The following is a 20,579-nucleotide window of genomic DNA, read 5'->3' as shown; positions in this document are numbered from 1 at the left end:
ATATTATACTTTCCTTTTCTATATCTTATCTCATAGTCGAACTCTTGAAGGAGTTCGGCCCATCTGGCTTGACGCCCGTGTAAATCCGGTTGATCACTAAGCCACTTAATGCTTTCATGATCCGATAAAATCAAAAGTTTGGCACCGTACAGATAGTGCCTCCATTTCTTCATTGCATGTACTATTGCATACAGCTCCCTCTCATAAACAGAATAATTCTGTTTTGCAGGATCTAATTTCTTGCTTTCAAAAGCAACCAGTCGACCTTCTTGTAATAAGACCGCGCCTATCGCCTTATCACTGGCATCAGCTTCAACCACAAATGGTTTATTGGGATCCACTATTAATAGTACTGGAGCTATAGCAATAGCTACCTTAAGTTTTTGAAAACTTTCATTTTGGTATATTCCCCAATTAAAACTTTTTCCTTTCCCTTTAAGTTGGTCAGTCATTGGAACAGCTATTTTGGCATAATCTCGAATGAATCTACGATAAAATCCAAATAAACCTAGGAAGATCTCCAGCTCTTCCAGGTTCCTTGGAGGTGGCCATTCAATAATTGCCCTTACTTTTTCTGGATCCATGTTGATTCCCTCTTTCGAGATTATATGTCCAAGATATTTGACCTCTTGTGCAAAGAATTCACATTTAGTTTTCTTCGCATAAAGGGAATGTGTTCTTAACAGTTGGAATACTAATTGTAAGTGTTCCAAATGTTCTTCTTTTGATTTACTAAAGATCAAGATATCATCCAACAAGACTACTACAAAATGTCCTAGATAGGGCCATAAAACACTATTCATCAGCTTCATAAAGGTAGCTGGTGCATTAGTGAGGCCAAAAGGCATCACCAAAAAATCATAATGCGTGTATCTAGTACGAAATGCTGTCTTGGGAACATCTTGTGCCTTAATTCTTACTTGGTGATAACCTGATCTTAAATCTATTTTTGTGAAGAATTTTGCCCCTTGCAATTGATCAAAAAGATCTTCCATTCTGGGCATAGGAAATTTATTCTTCACCGTTATTTTATTAAGTGCTCTATAGTCAACACAAAGTCGCATAGAACCATCTTTTTTCTTTATCAATAAAATTGGTGAAGCCCAAGGTGAATTACTGGGTTGTATAAACCCTTTATCAAGGTAATCCTTAATTTGTCTTTCAACTTCTTGATGTTGTGTTTCACTTAACCTATACGGTGGTTTAGAAATAGGGTGTGTATCCCTATTTATGTCAATTGGGTGATTTATATCAACCCTATCTGGTGGAAGGCCACTTGGTAAATCAGAAGGAAACACATCTTTAAAATCATCTAACAAACTACTTAATTCATTATTAACATTCAACTCACAAACATAAGAAAATTGTTGCTTTATATTACAGAAAGTAAAAGTGTTCTGTATAGGAAGAGACCATAACATATATACCTCACAAACTTCCTTCTTTATCAGCTTCTGAACTTCAGTAGAACACAGCAAAGGATTATCAGATACTTCATGTTCACCTTGAATGACAAAAGTCTTACCATCCCTTTCAAATTCCAGTGTATTATGGTGATAACTACGTTTTAAGGATGGTTCCAATCCCCATAGCCACTCCCTCCCTAGAGCAATATCAGCTCTTTCCATGTTCATAATTTGGAAATCAAGTTTATCTTTATATCCTTGAATCTCAATTTCCAAATTGGATACCATTGTATCCCATATTTTATTGTCTTGGCCTTGCATCATACAAACAACATATTGATGCCCACTCTTTTGTTGGGGAAGTTTCAATTTTTTGACAAGTGCATAATTTATAAAATTATGTATTGCAGAGTCATCAATCATGACTCTAACCCTCTTTCCAGCTATCAATCCATGTACTCTAAGTAAATCATGTGGCCCAAAGGTAGACTGCCACATAGAAGTTGACATGCAACACTTATGTTGTACATCCATGTGCAAGACCTCTAAAGATTTGTACTTTTCATGCCCCTTTAATTCTAAGGTCTGCACTACATGGATTTGTTTTTCTTTTCCCTTGCCCTTGTCCTTATCCTTTCCTTTGTCTTCCCCCTTTTTCTTTTGAGGGCAATTCCAAGCAGCATGGTTAGGGGATAGGCAATTGAAACACAACTTTTCTTTTTTGGCCTTATCAAAGTCATCAGGACTTTGGCATCACATATGGTTTCTTTTCAAAAGGTTGTTTTTTACCCTTAAAGAATGGCATTTTCCTTTTCAATTTGCCCACAAATTTTGAGGTTTCCAATTCCTTGGACTTGGGCTCCGTATCAGTGAGACTAGTGAGGGGGTTTCATATCCTTTAGAACTGGATTATCCCTCAATTTATGGTGGGGTTCCTTAGGATCTCGCATAGTCACATCTAAATCTTTCGACGAAGATGGGACATCCGAGATTTCTATCTTATTTTTATCTCTTTCTAAATATAAAGTTAATTGAGATTTTATTTTAGTGAGTGTTTGGGTTAAAAATTCCATTTGAACCCCCTGAGCTTGCACACGAGCAGTAAGATCATCAAATTGCTCTCGTGTAGCAAAAAATTCTTCCCACTGTTCTTCTTGCATTTCTGGTTCATGGGGATCTACCATAGGGTGGTCCCCAGAACTAGAACCTTCCATTACTCTCTCTTTCCCTTTTTCTGCCATTAATACACTAGAATTGGAAAGCAAAGATAAGAAATTTGCATACAAAGTAAAGTACTTCCCTGATTTTAATGGCACGCAGTTGTTGCTGGTTTGTAAATAAACCCGAAGAGTAAGGAATAAATTTTATCGCCCGAACAAAGTCGGTCACGCAAGAAATGGAGCTTCTTTGTAGAAATGACTAGTATTCAGCCCCCTTCTTTAATAATCACGCAGGCCATCAATGCCCCTTTCCTGAACTTGCTCTCTGCTGAGCTTGTACTTCTGATGCAAGTGCAGTCGAGGCTGATAGGAAAAATTCCAAACGCGCAGTTGACTGATCAGACACACATCAAAAAATAGCTTCAGCTTCAGCCTGCGAAAAGAGAAAAGAATGTGTGATCCGTTGGTGCGTTCACGGACGGGTGTGGACCAAGATTCGGCGGCGCATGATCCAACCTACGGCATTCCGTGTAAAAGGTAGCTTCCCCGCCATAAAATTTCGTAGATAATCGTCACGTCAAGTTTTACGTGACGTGTCACCAAGCGTTTTTAATCAGCAGCTTCACGGGTCCTTAACGGGTTGACGAGACAAAACCCGTCGACTGGAATGGATAGCAGAACGACTGAAAATCCGTCAACTGACCCGTCGATTAAAATGAATAGCAAAATGACTGAAACCCGTCGACTGCCTTTTCGTTGAAGGACTCCACAAATCCACACGACTAAACCTGTCAGCTCTGATACCAATGTCCGATGACTTAGAAGAAGAAGACTATGAAGCCAGAAGAAACAGTCAGAATGAAATGTCCGATGACTCAAAAGAAGAAGACTATGAAGCCAGAAGAAACAGTCAGAATGAGTGAGCACGAGTGATTCCTTTCACCTCCCAACCTTGCCTAGTATATTGCTGGCCAGACCATCGTGATCCAATTGCCAGCCGTCAAACCTTGGTGAGTCCTACTATTCTTGGACTCTTTTTAGTACTAGGCTCCCCTTAACCAAGTCCCATTGCGATCAATACTATCCGGTTCCTTTTTTGTGGCCTCATGCCATAGAGGGTCCAAGGGAGTGTGACATTAATGTAACATTAAAGTGATATTTAATGTGACATTAAGGTCACAAATATTGAATGTGACATTAAAGTGACATTTAATGTGGACATTGGTGGATCGTTCTCGTCCACAAGCCGGTCATCAAAACAAAGTGGATTTTTAGAACCAAGCTAAAGGCTCATGATACTTTAGAGAAATAAAAGGCTTGTCTTGTAGTGCAAGGTTTCAAGCAAAAGCATGGCATTGACTATGAGGAAACCTTCGCATCTACTGCTCAGTTGACATTATTTCATCTGTTGATTTTGCTCTCTACTCACCACAATTGGCCAATCTATCAAATAGGCATCAAATGTGCCTTTCTCAATGGTTATTTGGAGGAAGAAGTCTATGTGGAGCAGCCTCCTGGCTTTTCTTCCGCTATCCAAATTGACAAGATATTCCACTTGCGAAAAGCTCTTTATGGGCTGAAGCAAGCACCAAGGTCTTGATACCACAAGATGAACAAGTTCTTACAGACTCATGGCTACCATTCTACCCCCTATGATCCAAATCTATATGTGCACACCACTAGCATGGGGGTCAGCCATATCTTGCTATATGTTGATGATATATTACTCATTGGCTCAACTTCTGCGACTCTCGCAACAATTAAGACGCAACTTTGCTCTACTTTTGAGATGACCAACTTAGGTCTATTGTCTTATTTCTTGGGGATGAAGATTGTTAGATCCAAGGGAAGTATCTTTCTGTCACAGCAGTACGCCCTACAACTGGTGGACCAGTATTACAGTGATCAAACACGGCCAACGGCCACACCTCTAGATCCCACTGTCCATCTGCACAAGGATACCTTGGGTCAATCTTTTGATGCTCATACCTATCGTTCTATTGCAGGGAAATTACTATGGTTGATCAAATCTTGCACTCTCAGTTAGTTTGCTTAGTCAATATTTTAGTACACCTAGAATGTCTCATTGGATTGCTTGTCTTCGTATATTAAGATATTTAAGGTGTACCTATAATTATGGACTAACTTATGGTGATGGCTTATGTTTACAAGGGTATACTAATTCTAACTGGTGGACAGGCGATCCTGACACCCGGCGTTCCCATAGAGGCTACCTCTACACCTTAGGTATCGCACCCATTTCTTGGGCTAGCCATAAGTAAAAGATGGTGGCAGCTTCCATAGCTAAGGCAAAGTATCGGGCCATAGTGACAGGAAATGGCCGGAACGGCCCCCGGGCACGTGGAATTGCCGTCCCCGGCATGTATCCGTCGCGGACCGCGTTTCCAAATGATGGAACGTTCCCTGTTCCGTTTCAGACAGGGAGCGCAGCAGGGAACGCATTCCCTACTGCATTCCCTGTCTGAAACGGGACAAGGAACGCCACGTGGCAAAAATTACCTACGACCGGCCGCCCGCATTCTGTTTCCGCCTGCGCCCAGTTCTCCTGCGTCCTGCTCCCGCCTGCTTCTGCTTGCACCCAGTCCTGGCCTCCTTCCTGCTCCCGCCTACATCCTGCTCCCGCCTGCATCCTGCCCCCAGGCCCCAAGGCCCAGCCATCTTCTTTCTCGTCCTTCTTCTTCTTTCTTCTCTTCCCTCTCTTCCTTCTTCTTCTTTCTCTTCTTTCTCCTCCCACCTCCAACCTCTTCCTTCTCTTCCTTCTTCTTCTTTCTCTTCTTCCTTCTACCTTCTCTTCACTTCTCCCTTCTCTTCTTCCTTCTTCCATGAACCTTCTTCTTCTCCTCCCTTCTCTCCCTTTCCCTTCTCTCTCGACTCTTGAGTGAGTCTTGACTCTTGAGCCTTCTCCCTTCTCTCGAGCCTTCAATAATCAATTTTCAGCCTTCAATTTTTCCTTCTCTCGACTCTTGAACCTAAGACCTTCAATTTTCAGCCTTAAATCATAAATGGTTTCATCTTCCTGCCCCGCTCGTCGGGTTAGTGGTCGAGGAAGAAGGTCTGATGATTGGTCATGATGGGAAGAAGTAAATGCTGACCGCCCTTTGAGTGGTGGAGGATCTCGACCATGGACTTGCAAGCTTTGCCCATACAAGCGAACTAGTGGAGCAAACAAGGTAATCCATTGAGCCGAGCATTTGTATTTCAAATTTTTATTGATTTTAATTTTTCAAAGTTACTTAAATATTAGAATATGGACTACCAATTGCCACTTGTTCCATTTTAATATTTATGCATAATCAGGTCCGAGCTCATCTCCTACATGAGCCAAATTCAGAGGTGCAGTTTTGTCCAAATGTGACCTTGGAGAAGCAAAGGGAGCTTCGTGACCGTGTAGCAGGTCAACAAGCTTATCTTGCATCTAGACCACGACGTGTTGCAGTTGACCCTACAACTTTTGTGACACCATTCCCATCAGATGTATCTAGAGCAGGGTCAGTATCAAGAAGTGCTACCTCCACACCTACTGTAGGCATTGCATCGGCCATGGCATCAACAACGCCACATGTTGCACGTAGACAAAGCACACTTGATGCTAGTTGGGATCCCAAGAAGAAGGAAGAGGTGGATACATCAGTGGCACACTTTTTTTATCATGACCACATTCAATTTCATGCAGCCAGGTCAGAGTATTTTAAATTGATGTGCAAGAAGATTGGTGAGTATGGCCCTTCGTATGTACCTCCATCATCAGAGACCTTACGCACCACTTTGCTCGACAAGTTAAAGCGGCTTGTTGAGCAAGCAGCAGTGACTAGAAAGAGCATGTGGACTAAAAATGGAGTTTCCTTGATTGTTGATGGTTGAAGTGATACACGCAAGCGATCCATTCATGATATGGTTGCTTATTCTCGTGGGGAAATGTATTTTATATCTTCACATGATGCATCGGGGACAGGAAAGTCAGCAGATGTACTTGCAGCACAGTGGGTTACAGGTGTTGAGCTTATTGGCCCATGGGATTTGTTGCAGATGGAGAGCCTACAAATAGGGCAGCAGGTGCTATTATTCACGGATATTATCCGCATATCACAGTTTTATCTTGTATGGCTCATTGCTTGAACAACCTACTAAAGGATATTGGTAACCTGTCATGGATTGCACCTGTCATAGAGCAAGGAGCTCAAATGGTTAGCTTTGTTTTGAATCACCAGTTTCTTCACCATCACTTCTCTTTGCGGTCGAAGAAGACACTTTTAAAATACTCTGATACCACATTTGCCTTTAACTTCTTGATGCTAGGCAAGTTAAAAGAATGCAGTGGTGCCTTGAGGCAGTTATTTCTTAGTGATGAGTTTACCTCATCAACATTGGCAGATACTCCTACAAGTATCTTATGCTTAGAGAAAGCAAATAACTCCACTTTTTGGGATGATGTAAAGCGGATAGATGCTATGGTATCACCCATTGTACATTTATTGAGGGTTATGGATGCTATGCAACCTTGCATTGGCAAGGTATATGAGGCTATGGATAGGCTGAATGAAAAGTTGCAGGAGTTAGCACCAAATGATGAGGCGTATGAGAAAATACACCATTTAGTTGTGACGAGGTGGAACTCCTATAGCTCACCCAACTCCTGCACCAAATGATGAGGCGTATGAGGAAATACACCATTTACTTGTGACGAGGTGTAACTCCTATAGCTCACCCATGCATGCAGTTGCATTTGTTGTGGATCCTGAGTTCCAAGGCAAGGGTCAGGAGAATAACAGTGAGGTTATGGATGCATGAAGACTTATATTGTCTCGTCTAGTGCCTAATCATGGCACTAGACGAAAGATCAGAGATCAGCTTTCATGTTATAGGACCTTTCAGGGTTCTTTTGGTTGTGGGGATGCACAGGAGGATCGCTATAAGATTGGGGCAGCTTTGTGGTGGGAGGACTATGGTTCGGATGGTCCTGAGTTGTAGCAACTAGCCATCCGTATTTTGAGTCAGTCAGTTAGCTCCTCTTGTTTGGAGCAATTGTGGAGTACCTACGCTCACATTGCTTCAAAGAAGAGGAACCGTCTTGGTGTGGAGAGGGCAAACGATCTAGTATTCGTTAGTGCTAATTTGAGGATGTTATGTAACAGTATAACAACAACGCCTGATCCATTCACAGAGTGGGAGATGCAGCAAGAAGAGGAGACACATGCTGATGTTAAGGGAGATGCAGCAATTCATGGTACACATGATGATGAGGCTGGCACTTCAGGAGTGGCTAGAGCAGCCTCAGGGATCATGATCATGATCTTTGATTTAGCTTACTTATCACGAGTCTCATGATACATAACACATTTACATTATATATGATATTATGATCATTGATGACACTGTGACACTTGGGTTGTTGACAATTGTGCCATGCCGATATTATATTTGTACTTGAGTCTTGCAGTTGCCCTTTGGGATATTTTGGCATGCCGCATTTTGCTTCAGTCTAGAGATTAGACTTTATATTTGTAGTCTTTTTTGGGATAATGAGCATGTTCTTTCAAAGATTAAACTTTAATTTCATATTTGTAATCTTTTAAGTTTTTTGGCAATGGTGCCATAGGCATGTTCTTTTAGCTTAGACTTTTAAGTTTAGTTCATTGTTCATTGTTTTATCATTTATGATTTTTGGCATATGTATTATGGATTTTATTATTTATAATTGAATAGCTTACCTCTTGAGCCTTGTAAGTTGCAATTCAATTTCTAATGAGTAGTTTTAGAATAATGCATGATATCTTAAAGTTAAAACTTAAAATAATTTGTCCTTGTGGATTATATACCTTGGTTTTAAGTTTTAACACTCTAGAGTCCACATGGATTATGAGTGAAATATTAATTTTTTTTCATGAATTTTGATTTTTTAAATGCCGTTCCCGTTCCCACGTCCCCGTTCCCTAGGTTTGGCGTTCCCGTCCCCATCCCCGTCCCCGTTCCCCGTTCCCGTTCCCCGTTTCATGTTTCTATGTATCGAGCTCTCTTCAATGGTACTATGGAGACCATCTATTTGAGAAACTTACTGGCCACACTACAATTTTCTTGCAAGTCGCCTACCGTTGTCTACTACTGCAATAACCACAGTGTCATTGCCCTTGCAAGCAATCTTATCATCACCCCTCGGACACGGCATGTGGCGGTTCATTACCACCTCACCATAAAGCAGATTTAGCTAGGCACCATTCACCTAGAGTTTGTGTCATCCAGTGACAACTTTACAGATATTTTGACCAAGACAATCAACAAGCTGGTTCTACAATATCTTCCACTACATATTGGCTTGAGTACCCTCCTCTACTTCTTCAAATTGACAAGGAGAGGGTGCTTCCCTCCTACTTCTCCTTCCAATTTGAGAGGGGGTGGTTTTCTCCTCTTAATAGTGCTTGTGATGATGTTTACACTTTTTAACTTTCAGACATTTATTTATTATGTATTGTATATTATGGACATTTGTAACTTTATCCACACTGTCAGGATGACATGATTGTAAAAGAGCACTTGGGCAAGTAAATAGTGCCCCTGCAAGGACACTATCCAAATGGCATCGTTGCATCACATTCTGCATGAGTATGAATACTTGCATCATCCTTTGCATTACCCTATGCATCAACATTCTGTACACGTAAACATGCATCTGTGCGCATTTATCCCTTTTCAGTCACCCTTGGAGTGGTCAACTCCAGATCCACCATACTCATGGCATTGCACATGGCACTCTCCAAAGGCAATTTTTCCATATGCTTGCATGCTGCCTTTGCTTGTCTTGCTTGCTTACCCATCTTACCTTTCTCTCCACATATTCTCCATATAATTGGCATACAAACACACACTTAGGTATCCCTAGTCACTTACCCCAATACTCTGTGGACTTATTTTGTTTATTTAATGAAGGTAGTTGGACTATCCATTCTTCTTTTCCCGTACTTCGAGACACAGTGACTCAATGGGATAAACACTAATTTCAAATCATCCCTTAATGCTAAATCTCTTGAACAAATTATACCAAAGGTTCTCAAAAAAGAAATTATTTTTTTTCTAAGCACAAAGTCCATTGTTGATTCAATCCGTTTTGCAGGGCATGGTAGGCACCTTGGGCAACCGACACGTACTGGTTTGATACCCTAGCCTCTCTAGGGTGATCACTTGGGCTCCCTTGGTAAGATAACCATCGCCTTTGTAGTCTTGGTAGGTCACTAGGCAGCTGGCATGCACCCTTGCCCAATGCCCTAGCTAGGTGGGACGCCTTGGGATAATAGAAAAATCTAAAGGGCTTCTTTCTCATGGCTGAATTTTGGACCTAAGAGAGGGTGTTGAGCTAAAAATGCATTAGCCTCACTTAGACAACTCCAAAACACACTTAATTAACGAAGAAAACTTCTTATTTTAAAAAGAAACGCAATCCTAGAGAGTTACTATGTCCCACATGCAAAACCCTAATTCGGGTACCCCAAACTTTCTATAAATACGCAAACAGCCCACCACTTTCCCTTAATCTCATTTTTATATCTGCAGTTGTCGTCTACTGTTTGAGTTTTGTGTTTGATGCTAGCGTCGACATCTAAAGCTGTCACCAGCAGTCTAGGACTATTGCCCTGATCTTCTCTCTCCTCCACAAGATGCATTTGCACCTAATAGCTGTCACCCAATTTATCTCCTCAGGTACCTACATTTTCAGTCTCTCTCTCTTGCATTGTCATCTGCATCTAATTTAACCTTGCTTGGCTATGTTTGCTAGTATTCGACACACAAAGGCTCCCTTTACTGCGATTCAAGATTCGTTCGGAGTACGATACACTCTATAGCTCATAACCTCTCTGCCTCGATCCCAAAGATACGAGAGTTCGAGGTTTAATATTCACTACATGGTGTGTTTGCTACATGAGCACTCTATATTTATTATTCATTCGCTTTATTATTCATTGTGTTTATCGTCTCTGAGTTATCCTGAATGTGTTTTGTGTTTATCAATCAATGCTTTATCATACAATCGGTTTTGTGTTTTTGCGTTTAGAGCATTTCTTCACAGGGCCATGGAAGGGTTTGGGCCTTCTCCACAAGGTGATGAAATATGAGGATCAAAGATGCTTAGAACTATTCTTATTGGGCTTTGAATATACAAAGAGAAGCTTTTGAGGAGTAGGATAAAGATAGAGACAGAGCAAATGCACCAATGAGCTCTAATAGATTTTTTTAGCTACTAGCTCACTAGACGCTACCACTACAACAACACTACCACACCATCTACTACTCAAAGGAGTCATAGCAAACCAAGCAGCCGCACTCAATAGACTTTCCCAAATTTTAGGTCTGTTACCATAACTAGATCATATGTAATATATTCTTTTTTTATTCAATAGAACTCTCTCAAGTTCATTGTTTGGATCCACTTGTAATAAGTCCCTTCTTTGGTTTGGATAGCAAAAATCTTTGGGTGGAGATGGATTGTAAAGAAGTTAAAGAAGTGATAAGACATTATTATTTCGGAAAAAATATGTGAAAATACCTGTTACACTATCATGGTATAAAAGATGGAAAAAGGCTTGTTTTTTTTTCACCATTCAGTAATAATCAAAGTCTCTTATATCTTTCAACCTTCCTGCATAGCTTTCATGGCTTCCTTTACCTTCTCTCTCTTCTTCCTATTTTTCCCTCTTTTTCTAGTCTTCTCTCTGTTTTACCTCCTCCAAGCTACTACCTACCAGCAATACTACCACTATTACTAGTAGAGAAAAAGAAGGCATTATTATCATCATCACCATCAGGGTGAGAAGCCAATGAGCTTGCTAGAAATAAAGTAAACCAGTTGCAAACAGAGGAAAATACAGCTACTTTGGTGTGTGGACAGCAAAGGCTGAAGGTTGAGAGCTAAAGGATGAAGGATGAAAGTGAAATAGAGTATGGACAAAGTGAAATAGAGTATGGACAGCAATAGCACAAGGATCTACTTTAAATAGTTTATTTCACGATAACTATTTTTCAAGGATCGAGTGCACATGATCATGTCTTCTTGAACCCCACTTCTTTCTTGCATTCAGGTATATACACCAAGATTTCTCTGTACTTCTTGGATTAGAGATGTTTCTTGGAGATTGCATTACAAAAAAGGTGATAACAACTACTAATGTAGCGTGAAAACTGGACTTAAATGCTCTCAACTAATATGATGATCTACATGCCGATGAAAAGAAGATGTAAGAAGCACTAGAGATGGACAATGCAACTTCATGCAGTGGCAAATTCTAACAGTTTAGACAAAAATACCGAAGTGTCACCACATTTGTGCGGCTCGAGATCATGAACAAAAAGAATCCTCACTTGTTGAATGTGTCCCTTCTAGATTATAGCTTCATAAACCAAATGAGAAAGAAGCCTTAACAAGTGCAACATGACACCTCTAGATCATAGCTTCATAAACCAAATGAGAAAGAAGCCTTAACATGTGCAAGATGACAATTGCCTCCATCTATGAGTGGCAAGGAAGTACGCAACTTTTTAGGCATGAAGCAGAACAAATATCTCATGTATAGTTAACCAAGCGCCATGACACCATTGTATGGCCACTAGTTTTACTCATTCAGTAATGGATCTAGTATGGATGTATGAATGTAAACACACATTTGGTGTGGAAACACGAAAAGTGTGTGTGACTAACTACTCCTTGTGAGCACTTTAAGTCTTGAGAGGAATTTAGGAGGAGGCAAACGGCACGACAGACAAAAGCATAAGTATTATATAGGGGCGCGAATTTTACGTAGAAGCGGGGCATTGGTCAAAACAATGGCCGCTGCAGGATCCTTGCGTCTGGCAATAGGCTTGTACAAGCACACAAAGAAAGATGGATTTACAGCAATTGAGGTCTGGCCATAGAGAATCCATTGTGATAGCACCAGATATGATGACTACTATGAGGAAGCATCATATTGGATCATATTTGAAAGAACAGCTAAAACAGCTCCTGAACATGCATGGTCAGGTCCATCATCCGTGCACGGCTTAGGTCTGTATGCGGAACCAATCGAAAAGATCTCTCTCTCCCTCTCTCTCTCTCTCTCTCTCTCGCTCGTATACATATCGCATGTGCAAGAAGAGGGAGACTTACAAGCCTGGCAGACAAGCTGGTGTGGAAGACGGCACCCGATGAAGAAGGGCGGACAAGACTTCATCGGCAAGGAGGGTGCCATACACGAAGACATTGTTGTGATGAGCAGACGCCATGGCCGCAGTCTACTCTTTTCCAAGTTCCTTGGAGGACATGCAGGCGGCTCATGATCGCATATTCATACCAAAGACCCAAAGAGGCTCTAGGCTCTTTGGGGTAAGGTCCCCCACGGGGTCGCGAGGCCACCACGGTTGGGATTGTAGCACCTTACTGGCTATCATATCTCCGCTGAAGTGTCCTCCTACAATCTTGCCATGTGCCTCTCATTCACTTAAATGTACATATTTAAAATTGATGTTTGTTTTTCATTCACTGGCTACAAGGATTCATTGTGCCATCTAAATCATCTCTTGAGATCCTGTACATGGCCACCTTTCTCCCATGGTTGCATATCAAAAAGATTAATGCATCCAACTGAAAATTATATTCATGGTTTGAATGGTACAATTAGTTTAGTGTACTACTTAAACAACAAAAAGATTAATATATTCAATTGAAATTTATATTCCTAGTTTAAGTGGTACATTCAAATGTGTTTACCATTTACTACTCAAACATCAAAACTTTTAATCCATTCACCTTAGATATATATTTTTGGTTCAAATGGTACAATGAGATGTGCTTTTCATCTACCACTCAATCGAGACATACTTCATGCAAGTAACTACAAACTTCATTTCAATTGAGTTTATAACTTTATGTTTTACATAAAAAATCTTTATTATAATGTTGATACGCATACACATGGACAAACATGTGGTTTCTGTTCTTACATGATTATAAACATATTAAATTTCTTAAAATTATCATGGTTGTGTTTTCTTTCTTGATTCTTTATGTATCTGTAGTTTTGTAAGGTACAACATATACTTTACCTAGTCACATACTTTTTGGTATTGTATTGGATTGTTTTCTAGATGAATGTTATTTGTTACATCATAGGACCATTTACATGATACAAAATATTCTCACGTTACTTTTTCAAGTGCTTGCTTCGTTGATCTTCATAAGAAGGACATTTATATGTATCTACATATGTGTATGGATCTCCAATACACATGTTTTAAGCATGTTCATTTTTGTGATGTTATTGAAATTGTACTATTGTTCTTGCATTGATCGGTTTCTTTAAACATTATTATGTGATCACAAGATTCAATAAAATGTGACACCCTTGTAAATAGTAAAACTCGAGGTTTTATAAAAATTACGAGGCCACTATTGATCTTAACTATTCTTTTCATGTGTGTGTATTATGGTTGAATCTAAAAAAGGTATTTGGTGTTATTATATTGGTCTATTAAAGCTTGAATGTATACCATGGGCATTGTAATAATTTTTTTAAATACTAATTTACTTCCTCGATTCTTTGAGGAGGGGCCCTACAACCAAGGGATTGTGAGCCTTAAAATGCAAATTATGAACATGCAATTTATCATCTATGTTGTCTTTTATTGCGAGGAAGATTGCAATTATAGCAACATGGTTGTGAGATTGATAGGGATCGAACAATTGCTGACCCTTCCATCTCTTGAATTGCAATGTGTTTTGCTTTGTTTTCATCTCTTGAGCTCAAACATAACGTGGAATGGCAAGGAGTATTGTTGATTGTCTACATGCATTCATCATGATTGGATTCACTATGCATCATCTTAGCATTGCCATTAATAAAATTGATATTGCGTGTTGTAAGTTTCATCATGCTCATACCATGAGGTTTTGATATTGATTTGAGACCTCATACATAAGAAAAGTGACAAAATCACCAATTATATTGAGTATCGGATTTCCCTTTGCATTGTCTAGTCTACTTCCTTTTAGGATCAATACTACTATCAAACCACCTATCACACTTGCTCCTAGCAATGAGGTGGATTTGAACATTGACTCTCAAGAGGATGAGGTTGTCTTTGATAGCTAGATGCGATGTTCTCAACCCATTGATGGGTCTCCCCCTAGCTTATTAGTTTAATGAGATCATGTTTTCTAGGATAAGATGAAAGCATCAACACTTCACAAACTCCACCATCAATTATTTCCATATTGGTGTCTCCATTAGAAGTAAATGGCTTTGCATCTCGAACTTAATCACAAACAGCCCCATCTAATGAACCAACTCCATGTCAATCTTCCCTCTCTTCTAAAGGTGGGGAGGGAGATGCCCAAACTCCATCAACAGCGCTTGCAAGAGATCGTGGTCATAGGACACTCAAGAAAGCTGGCAAGGATAATAAGAGTCGTGTAAAGAATCAAGGAAAGAAGGTTGTTGTGCCAAGTGCTTCCATTGAGACCTATGCAGCACAATCACATTGTTGCATTGCAAAAAACATTATGATGAAAAATGCATATCCAATAGTTTTGTCCCAAAAGATAAAGACAATGGAGGAGTAATGGGTTGATATTGTTACATTGTGTGTTGAAAGTGGTCTTAGAGTTTATTGGAAGTAGCTGTACAAAAAGTTTAAACATATGTCATTATGCTACGAAGATTACAGATTGGGAATGCACCATTCCCTCTTGAAAGGATAGCTACTAGACGATGACTATAGAGGAAAGAACTAAAGAGGATAATTTTAGCCACAATAACTTTAATAGTGACATTTATGACCTTATAGAGGATTTTTTTGGCCAAGATAAGATCATTAACCCAATAGCCGCTATGGTACACGAGCCACAAAAAATCTAAACTTCTTTTCTTTTTATTTGTTGCATATAAACTTCATTGAGGAACTTTTTTCAATGTAGGACTTCCTACAAGATCCACTAGCTCAACCCATTAATCAAAAACTCGAGGAGTCATTTGAAGTAACTCATGGCTTTTAGAAGACACAAGGAAGCTCACATGAGAGAAAGGCTTGGGCATGCATCCATGAATATGATGTGGGCTTGAATTAGGAAACTAAGGACTTGACCAATGCCATGAAGCTCACAAAAACTTCTAAGAAGGAGTGGCATGATTCCCTAATGGATGCTCAAGGCTATCAACATAAGGAGATAGTGGAATTGGAGTTAAAGAAGTTGACTATTTCAATGAAGTTTGCTAAACGAGTGCAAGGCATGGCTACCACATCGCAAATGATGCCAAAGAAGATGTAGTCTTCACAAATGAATGCAACCTGTATATCCTTTGGGTAGTATGCTTCTTCAAAGCAACCATGTTGTGAAATGAAATCATGTGTCTCTCATTTTATTGCAATTTGTTGCAATAAATTTTATGTCATGCTTTAAGATAATTATTTAGACAATTTACTCATTTAGAAGTTTAAAATTTTGTGATTTTTTTCTTATATTTGAAACAAAAGTACATATAAAATGTGCTATACTTTTAATAAATAGTAGTGCGATAAACAACATTCTTGATCTACTAAAGGAAGTCATTTAAAGAAAATGAGACTGAAAGCATAAGACAAACCATCAAGCAATTACATTATTGAGACGTTGAAAAGGGACCCTTGTCACTCACATACCTCTCATATATATTTGACAACATCATCTCATATGATTCCATCTATCAGAGCATTAAGTGAACCATTCAACCTAACATCTACAAAAGTATTATCCAAAAGCTATGGCAATTCATTAAGATCACTAGGGTTATCATCAAGAGGTAATGGATCATCTAAAATATTAATCAAAAGATCATGCAATATATAAAAGGATATTGTCAAAGAAGGTAATGAACCTAGGTTAAGAGAGGATTACTATAAATTGAGCAAACCTAGAGCATGTAACATAAGAAACTAGGCATAAATGGATTGATCATGCATATGAATTGATTATTTTTACACTATGCTTTTTTTAGAATAGCACGTTTACTCTTTTGTATATGCCAATAGCAGATTTACTCTTCTATGTACTTTCATTAAGAGGAATGCATCCTTTACCTTACAAAACCAAACATGTTAGCCAATAATAACCAATACATGTTTAGGTCAAAAATAGGAGGACACACAAAAGTACAATGTATGCTTTCCCCTCAAAATCCATTAACAAACACAACTAGACCAAAATGTGAAATACATCACATGATTGCCGCAAAATCCAAGTTTCACTTTCAAATATAAACCATTGCCTAAACACTACCCACTGAAGGAGCATTATGATGCCCCACTAGTGCGTGGGTGATCTCCAACTTTGTCAAAGTTTCTTAATGCATAAATTTATGAATGAAGGATTCCAATCCAAGAACCTTAATGAACACAAAATATAGATGACCACAAGGCACATGGACTCCTTTTTTAATTCTCGTAGAGAAAAATCCACATATGAGAACCTTGGAAACTCACATAGGTTCACAATAAAGGCAATCTGTGTCTTCTTTGATTCCACTATTGAAACCCAAAATATATGGGACTCATCGAGGATGAATACAGTCTCATAGACAACTTTTCCCTGCAATAGACAAGCATGGTCAATGTGCTCATTATTTATCTTGCTTAATTTCTCTCTCTACCTAACAATATGAGTGTCTTCTCCACTCATTGGGTACACATTACTAAGAGTCATTTGCACATTTAGTACCTTGTACTCCATTCCCTCCAAAATAAATCCTAAGGAAACCAATTTAGATGTCTCCTCTACAATTAAACATGTCTCCTTGGTTACCTTCCATACTAATAGTGGTGCTCCACAAAAGAGCTCTGAATCTTCTGAGCAATCCTAGTTGAGTGAACCACACTTGAGGGACAAAACCAAAACATTTGTCAACTCTCCCTATCCTTATATTCTCCTCAATCCTTGAAGCATGGTATATTCATGATCTTAACTCTTCCACCTCAGCCCATCACTTTGCTTTGTCATGCAACACCCCCCAACACATGGATTGAAAATTTACTAGTGTTTGATGAATTGTGAGAACAAAGGCTATGCATCACTTTTCTATGCCCTACAACATTGCCCAACACATGGATTGACACTTTGCTAGTGTTTGATGAATCATCACTCTTTCACATCGACATTAGCCTCTTAGGAATGCCTCCAGTGAGAGTGTTGGTTGTTCTCGGATTATAAGTTCTGTTAGCTTGCCTCAAAATGTTCACAGAGGGCACTTGCCTTAACTTCCCCTTCCATTGTGTCATTGTATCACTTGGCGTGTCCATAGTACAAGCATTCCAAATCACAACATGTCTTACACAAGAGCCACATCAAACTAGGCCTTTAAAATTATATTTGTTGTAGGTTTTGTACTCCACCCAAACATGACCATCATGTCTTTGCTTCATCCCTGACAGTGGCTTGCCCTCTAGGGATGCATGCAACTTAAAGACAATGTCTCCATCATATTGAGAATGTAATTCATAAACTTGCATAATAGTGGAGGCATTCATCACTACAATAAGTAGAGATTCATTCAAAGGCAACCTTTCGATGAGGAGATGAGGATATTAGTATGCTTGCCCCCTCCATAGTGGATAATGTGGAGCATCCCACAAATGACAACCAAGAGGTAGATGTAGTTGTTAAGGGTGACTCATCTATGATGCTATCCAAGTTTATGCTTGTTGTATTGTTAGTATGGATAGACAAAATCTAGTCTCTTTGCATAGCAAAGGTTAATCAAAATGTGAACTCACTTTTTTCTTATTGGATACTATGAACACTTTCACAATAGGATTAGAAAAATTATCGTCTACTATCAAGCTCAAAATTTCCCTAAAGCTCCTTCTTTGTCATTGTTATCTTCATTGACTCCAAATGTAGAGGTAGGATTCAAACAGGGGCATCACTCCAAATTTCTATTGTGTGCACCATTTTTAGTCTTTGTATGTGGCTCATAGGGTGGTATGAGAGGACATGAATATATACAATAGAACAATCATATGTGGTATAAGAGGAGCCCCATAGATTGAATGAAAAAATCATTGAAAAATATTTAAGCAGTGATGCACTAATAGAGGTGCATCCATTTCATGTTCTACAATACGCATAACTGCCAATAAAGAGGGATAAGGTCTCAACCCTCTACTGCTTGTTTTAAAGTTATGAGTCTACATTCACTTTCACATGTGCATGAAGAGAGCTTGGAGGAGATGTGGGGCTGCATCTCACCATGTGTGAACACTCCCCAAAGGTCATTACAAGGATACATGTGCATAAGCGGCAATGGTTTCCGACGCAAATTAACGGTGTCACTATTTGCATCGCAAATAGTGATGGTACTCAGATGAAAAAACCCGGGCCGAAACCCAAGCACATCATTTTGCGTGAACGAACAAAAGAGAGAGCGAAAGGGAAAGCGAACTCCATCTTGCATTTGAGAGGAAGAGGGAGAGAAAGAGAGAAAGAGGGAGAAGGAAAGCTTCTCACCGCCACTGTCGCCGTTTTGAAGAAGAGGAGGAAGTGTACGGAGGGCAAAGAGGACCCGCTGTCGTGCAGAGAAGCTGCCGAATCCATCCTCGAGCCTTTGCGGTGAGTGCATTGTTCCCTCTTGCTTTGTTTTTATTTTTTCTCCTTTTCTTTTGCTTGTTTTTGTTAAAAATCATGTGTATTGAGAGAGAAAGAGAGGAAATGAAAGAGGGAGAGGAAGAGAGAAAAGGAAAGAAGAGACGAGAGAGAGGGAGAGGGAGAAAACATTAAACATAATAGGGAAAGAGAGGGAGAGGGAGGGAGGGAGAGAGAGAGAGAGAGAGAGAGAGGGGGAGGGAGAGGTTGTTGTTATTGTTGTTGTTGTTTTATTTATTCTTTTCTTTTTTTCTTGTTTGTTGTTATTGTGGTAGTCCTAGTAGTAGTAGTGGTAGTGGTAGTGGTAGTGGTAGTGGTAGTGGTAGTGGTAGTGGTAGTTGTTTAATTTCTTATTTTCTTGTTTGTTGTTCTTGTGGTAGTCGTAGTAGTAGTAATAGTGGTAGTGGTAGTGATAGTAGTAGTTGTTGTTGTTTAATTTCTTATTTTCTTGTTTGTTGTTGTTGTGGTAATCATAGTAGTAGTAGTAGTAGTAGTAGTAGTATTCTTGTTTATTGTTGTTGTAGTAGTAGTAGTTTTTTCCTTTTTAAAAAAAATTGTTGTTTAGTTTTCTTGTTTGTTGTTGTTTTTTTTTTTCTTATTTTCTTATTTATAGTAGCAGTAGTAGTTGTTGTTATTTTTTCTTCTTTTCTTGTTTATTATAGTGGTAATGGTAGTGGTAGAGTGGTTTGTTGTTGTGGTAGTCGTAGTCGTGGTTGTAGTAGTAGTAGTAGTTTTTTTGTTTGTTGTTATTGTAGTAGTTTTTTTTTCATTTTCTTGTTTATTGTTGTTTAGTTTTCTTGTTTGTTGTTGCTATTGTTGCAGTAGTAGTAGTAGTTTTTTCTTCTTTTCTTGTTTGTTGTTGTTGTTGCAGTAGTAGTAGTAGTGGTAGTTTTTTCTTCTTTTCTTGTTTGTTGTAGTAGTAGTGGTTGTTGTTGTTTTTTTTTTTCTTTTATTTTCTTTTCTTTTATTCTTTTCTTGTTTATTGTAGTGGTAGTGGTAGTAGCATAGAGAGAGATATATATATTTTGTTAAAGAAAATTGGTAGTAGAGAGAGAGATGTTTTGTTAAAGGAAATGAGAGAGGGAGAGAAATACAAAGAAAAAGAAGGAACGTGAGAGAGGGAATAAACATACAACATAATAAAGAAAGAGAAAAAGAGAGAGAGATGGAAGGAGAGAAGAGAATGAATGGATAAAAAACAAAGAGAGGGTAAGATCTTGTTCTTTAACATCTTCTTTTCTTGTTTGTAGTAGTAGTAGTCGTAGTGGTGGTGGTGATGACGGTGGTGAGGTCTAGTACAATACCACGAGACTGAAAACACTCTGACATATGTTAATTCGTGAGTGGGTGGAGACTTTACAT

General features: G+C 39.1%; 1 protein-coding gene and 1 pseudogene across 3 annotated transcripts in view; one reads left to right on the top strand and one right to left on the bottom strand.

Moving 5' to 3' along the window:
• The window catches only part of LOC148034585 (AIG2-like (avirulence induced gene) family protein), a 121,867-nt gene extending 108,688 nt beyond the window's left edge, over nt 1–13,179 (bottom strand). The window contains exon 1 of one of the 3 annotated variants that reach the window (XM_087679534.1): nt 12,717–13,179. In XM_087679534.1, coding sequence (XP_087535660.1) covers nt 12,717–12,832 — 116 coding nt within the window. In that variant the 5' untranslated portion in view covers nt 12,833–13,179. The remainder of the gene's footprint in view (nt 1–12,716) is intronic. The other 2 variants (XM_087679535.1, XM_087679533.1) reach the window with 2 other exon arrangements.
• On the top strand, nt 5,590–7,233 carry LOC148034586 (uncharacterized; annotated as a pseudogene).
• Nucleotides 13,180–20,579: the final 7,400 nt, after the last annotated feature.

This window comes from Lygodium microphyllum, chromosome 6 (assembly GCF_053477565.2).
Source record: "Lygodium microphyllum isolate KBCC chromosome 6, Lygodium_microphyllum_v1.1.10, whole genome shotgun sequence".
NCBI classification, from domain to species: Eukaryota; Viridiplantae; Streptophyta; class Polypodiopsida; order Schizaeales; family Lygodiaceae; genus Lygodium; species Lygodium microphyllum.
The sequence above is the reverse complement of the archived record's forward strand: the minus strand, read 5'-3'. Positions and strand labels throughout refer to the sequence as shown.